This window comes from Monopterus albus, unplaced genomic scaffold, assembly GCF_001952655.1.
Source record: "Monopterus albus unplaced genomic scaffold, M_albus_1.0 scaffold378.1, whole genome shotgun sequence".
Taxonomy (NCBI): Eukaryota; Metazoa; Chordata; class Actinopteri; order Synbranchiformes; family Synbranchidae; genus Monopterus; species Monopterus albus.
In genome coordinates, this window is record NW_018128258.1 from 221,498 (window position 1) to 227,272 (window position 5,775).

The 5,775-nt window shown below is 37.6% G+C and overlaps 1 protein-coding gene across 1 annotated transcript; it reads left to right on the plus strand.

Annotated features, from left to right (window-relative positions):
• The first annotated feature begins 1,463 nt into the window (after positions 1 to 1,463).
• Positions 1,464 to 3,216, plus strand: LOC109951356 (regulator of G-protein signaling 13-like). Its single transcript, XM_020585826.1, has 5 exons — positions 1,464 to 1,612; positions 1,732 to 1,791; positions 1,883 to 1,944; positions 2,036 to 2,202; positions 2,319 to 3,216. The coding sequence occupies exons 1-5, from the start codon at positions 1,530 to 1,532 to the stop codon at positions 2,502 to 2,504; spliced, it is 558 nt and encodes a 185-aa protein (XP_020441482.1). The 5' UTR covers positions 1,464 to 1,529; the 3' UTR covers positions 2,505 to 3,216.
• Positions 3,217 to 5,775: the final 2,559 nt, after the last annotated feature.

The following is a 5,775-nucleotide window of genomic DNA, read 5'->3' on the forward strand; positions in this document are numbered from 1 at the left end:
TCCTGTTTGCCTCCACAGTCACAAGTCATTAACAGAAAGAGAAGATTCAAACTCACCCAAGGCAATCTAGCTGTAGAGTGGCATAAAATGTTTGAGGCTATGTTTCTGTCAGAGGCAAATCAAGCACAAGACAAGAATGGCACATTAACTGTCCTCATATGACAACATCAAGTCAAGAGTGAAAGTTCCAATGAAAGCATAGACAAAGGGAAAAAATGTGAAACTCAGATACCAAGGTGTTATTTGAGCAATAAACATGGATATTACAAATATTCAACAATCTGTCATTTCATGAAAAGTCTTACTGTCACAATAACAGCTATAATATTGTGACATGGTAATGTATTTTGTACTGCAGCCCAATAGCCTTTGTTTTCTTCTTCTTGGTGTCTTATGGCAGTTGGTAAACAACAACATGGCACTTTACCACCACCAACTGGACTGGGGTGTGGATCAGGAGGCTAACATTTAGCCTCTGTTGAAGGCATACAATTTTGAACTATAGAAACTTAAAACACTAGGAAGGTGTCAGATAACTGGCCATTAAGTTAAGCAAGTTAACAGTCAATGAAGAGTTTGACATTTTGACAAATGTACTTCACTTAGCTGGGAATAAGCGGTATGGAAAATGGATGGATGGATGGACTTCACTTAGCTAATGTTAGCTAAACAACTAGATTTGCACTGCTTCTTTAATTCTAGGAAATTTTCACTTTCTTGTTGAGAGTTAGAACAGCGTCGAGCTAACACTTTCCCCCTGCTTTCAGCCCTTAGCTGATTCTAAGCTAGGATAAATGGCTGCTGGCTAGCTTCACAATTAGCAAACAGAGTGATGTTAATGCTTTCATTCAACTCTCAGCAAAAAGTCAAATAATTTAATTTTAAATGGCTTATCTCTTGCTTTAGGTTAGTGACCTAGCTGACATTTTTTTAACCTTTATGCATTCAAGGTAAGTCCACTGAGCTACCCTGCTCACGTTCATAGTACAACCACAGACTGTCTTGTGGCCACTGAGCAGCTCCACTGAGTGTGGTGAATTGACTGAGGATGCATTTATTACATTTGTAAATAGAAGAACGTGTAGTTTCTTTCTTAAAACTTAACATAGTCTTACTTACTTTAATTAATATTGTCAGGATGCTACTGCAAAATACAATCATCTAATTCAAAATGTTCTCCAAACCTGAGACAGTGGCACTGGTTCTTAAGGCAAACAGGTACAGATACTAAAGTATTTTTGTCTATCTGTGCTGACTTTTCCACTACCCCATTTGCATCCCCAGACTTTAAACCAAACAATGATCCAGGACTGAACATAGTACAGACAAACAGCTGTAGCTGCAGTCTGCATTTGCGTCATCCCCAACTTCCTTTTATTTCTGTGGTTAGTTTAGAATGATAACAACTCAACAGCCCCATTTCTCACTTCCGCTGCATATATATATAAGGTAACAGTGAGCAGGTTATTCAAACAGACAGTGGCGGTTGGAGATCTTGCAACTTAAGAGAAGTGCAAAGCATTGTTACCATGCCAAGTCTAATCACATCACCACCAAGTGAGCTGCAGCACCTCAACATGGACGCTGAGAGCAAGAAGAGGGGAAAAGACAGGTAAATATTTTATTTTAATTGATGCATTTTGCCTGCTACAGCATGTCATGTCATTGTTGATCGATTCGTTAGTACAACCTGAACATATCAGTAAAGTAAGTTTTTGTTTGGTTAACCAGGGGAGGAAACCTGAAGTCTCGGCTGCAGTGTAGATCATGTCAAGCTGCTAAGACCAAGGGGTAAGTGAAGAAAACTTTGAAGTGGAAACTAAACATCTAAACTGCTGGCATACGTGACATGTGTGAGTGACAGTGCACCTCTCTTTTGCAGGCTTTGTTTTGAAGAGATGTCCCAGTGGTCACACTCACTAGAGAGACTTCTATCATCCAAATGTATGTTAATCAACATGTAGTCCTGAAGTTTTATAATCAGTATTCTTTCTTAAAGCTGGCTAATAGCAGCTCATTGTTCCTATCTCTTTAGATGGAATGAAGATATTCCAGGCCTTCTTGAAGTCAGAGTTCAGTGATGAAAACATTGAGTTTTGGCTGGTCTGTGAGGACTACAAGAAGATCAAATCTTCCTTCAGGATGTCGTCCAGGGCCCAAAAGATCTTCAAACGCTACATTCAAGCTGAAGCTCCTAGAGAGGTATTTACAGAACTTATATTAATGCAGATAGCTTAGCTCTTTTCACAATATTCTATACCAGGTTTGCTACTTTTTAAAATATTTACCCGCCCTCATTATGGTTGCTTTGCTTCCAGATTAACATTGATCAAAAGACCAGGGAGCTGATCCGGAGGGACATTAAGGCACCCACCACAGTGTGCTTTGATGATGCGCAGAGGATCGTCTACGGGCTAATGGAGAGGGACTCTTACCCACGTTTCCTAAGGTCTGACATCTATCGGACTCTAATGGACTCCACATCAGAATTAGGGAAGATGTAAAGAAGACTGAAGCCAGAGAGAGAGTGTTTGTAGAATCTGGACTGCAAAGCTGAGCCCAGTGCTGGACTACCTGAGAAAAGCTGTGGTGTGTTTGTTTATCCTCAGACCCCTGCTGGTGATCCTAACCAAAAGCACCCAAAACATGTAATTTTCAGCACATTCATGCCTTAATTTTAAGCTGGAGAAGACATGTTTTGGCATAGGACATGGCCGCATGTGACTGTGTTAGAGAGGAGTAGCCAGCTCTGTAGTAAAAAAGTTTAAGAGAGATTGTTCAGAAATAGCTGGTATGATGGGAACTGATGACTGTAGCTTAAAAAAAAAGCAACTGCTGCTAACTGCTATAAAGTAAAGGACTTCCCAGAGATGCCGTGGTTATGTGAATGATTAGTGAAAATGCTGGGGACTTTCTGTGAGACACCAGGAAATATATGTGGTGCAAACAACATCCTCCACCCGAGATGCATATGAGCAAGCCTTTATCGACATTTGCACACCATCTGAAGCTTACTGTTATCTCACTAAAGCAGTAGTATGTAGGTGTGGATATTTTATGCAGAGCATTATGAGTTTAGGTTTTTTACACTCTGACATCAGTGCTGTCATTCTGAAATAACTGATATGTTACAACTATATTACAGCTATTGTTATTATAAGCTATGTGCTGAAAATGTATTACACAGTTTGTGAAAACATTGTGTATGTGAATATTAGGATAGAACTATATATGTTTAATAAATAAATTTTACATTTGCATTGAAATCTGCCTAAAAGAAATCATTTTAAATGTTAAGTGAGACAATTACTAAAATCTGTTTTTATCACATTCAAGGTCAGATTTCCACAAATCTTTAGATACACAATACCTTCAGAATCCGGGGAAACAACTTAGTCACAGGTTCATTCATTCATGTATTTGTTCGTTCATTCATTAGTCACAGTTACAATATTTACCATCCGGTGCTCATTGTGATCTCAAGTTTTCCTTAAAGCAATAGTTCTTCTTATGTATTTTATTACTCAGATGGATGAGAAGATCAATATCACTAACATGTCTGTACAGCAACTATAAAGCTACAGCCAGCAGCCAGTTAGCTTAGAGCATGAAGAGTCAAAATTAGAAAACAACTAGCCTGACTTTCTCCAAGGGTAAAATAAATCAGCTACAAGCACATCTAAAGCTCACCAGTACACATGTTGCAGCTATTGTTTTATTTTGAAAAATCTTTATAAAATTGAATATGTTTGGACAGAACTAGGGTACCTTTTACCTTCCATATCCAGTCTTTATACTAAGCTAAGCTAACTGCTGCTGTGTACAGGTGTGAGACTGTACTCTCACACCTGTCTCTTTCACTGAACTAATGGAAAAAAGCAAATAACTGTTGCCTTTATTCCCTTTTATTGTCCTCTCTCTGAGTGGCTGACTCTGTCACATATACTTTACATTTTATATCAGCTTGTTTCTGCTTCTCACTGAAGTTACAGTATAGTGAGCGAAACACTCAAACACAATGGCTGCATCTTTTCCTACATCAGCTTTTCATGTGTCATTGGTCTTTCATGGTTATGAATGTGTTTCGCCCTCTTATTGCTATTCTAGGGTTCATTCAGCCTTTGTTTTACCATTCAGTTTTTACCATGCAGTATTGTAATCAGACGCCACATTCACAAATTGTTCTTGGAGCAGGGAGGTACTGCATTTATATCACAAAAAAGTACAGATAAGGAAGTTTATCTGTTGAAACCTATCAGATATCATATCATTATGCTAAAGGTTACAGAAATTAGGAAGAAGACCCAACTGCTCTACCGCATCCTCTTTTAATTTCACTTTTGCAAGCACACACACACACACACACACACACACACACACACACACACACACAAAAAAGACGCACATAAATCAGAAATGCACATACACAAGTAAAAATACCTCCAAAACACCTTATGTGCTTTCAGACAGTAATATAAAAGAAACTGTAAGTAGAAAAGCATGAAAGCACTTTTGTGTTTTTGCCAAAAGACCACCCAGTGAGATGAGAACACCTTTTTTTTTTCTCACAGAGGTCATCAGATATTTTGTTACTAGTTGAAGTGTTAAACTGACACCCGGCAGACGTCTGCCTGACTAGTCACCATTTCCTTATTTGAACTGTTCTGTCTAGCAAGATGATACTGAGATATATTAGACATATCAGCATAAGTAGCTAATAAACAAAAACTAAACAAAAAAATAGGTCATCTATGAGAAACAGGATGTTCATTTTTTTCACGCAATGCACAGCAAGTCATTCTGAAATGTGTCCACATACCGCTGAATGCACCCAGTATGCACAACATATACTACTCAGTCCTAGAGACTATTTTTTGAAAGCCATAGGTCAAATTGCCATGTCATGAGACAAAAGTCATACTTTTAGAACCACAATACTTGTATACTAGGTCAAAGTGTTTACTAGTCACCAGTATGGGTGATGTTGCTTAACCAGTTCAAAAAGTATTTGTCTTAGATCTGTTTCAAAGGCAGATGAAAAATGCTCCACAGGAGAAACTTTCTGCTGCATAAAAATATATTTCATTCAACCATGAGGTTAAAAAAATGTCACTGGTAAAACCGATGTCACAATCAAAGTAAAACAGAATAACCTTTAGCATTTGAAGACAAAAGGTCCAGTGACTCATTACAGTGTTATAATAAACAAAACTGAGTTCACAAAGAGTTTAATACAGCACAGCAGCATACAGCAGATAAACGAGACTAAGGGTCAGTCCCAATTCCCTTATTTGTTCACTTCTTGATGTTATGTAACATGCTACATAATCTAAGATAGTGAACAAGGTGTCAACATTATACCTACAAAATATCAGCATGTTAGAGCTTTTACTGTGAGCATGTTAGCATTATAATATTTGCCAATTAGCTCAAATAAAAAAAAAAAACTCATTGGTTTTGCAGGTATTTGGACATAAATATTGGATCTATTGGATAGATGAACATTTTCACTCTAAGGTTCCACCTGATCAAAAGTCATGAGATTACCAACATTAATACAGTGGGGAACATAAATGTCTGCCAAATTTCATGACAAGGGGATTTCACTCAAAAACACAAGTATAAACTGCAAACAAAAGATTGTGCTGTGTAAAGCATTTTTTTAGACTTTAAGTGGTAAGCTTACCATAGCCCAGTACATTTACTGATTCACACAAAATATGCAGATTAATAAGATATTTAGATTCAGTGTCTTTAGTCACATACTGTAATTCA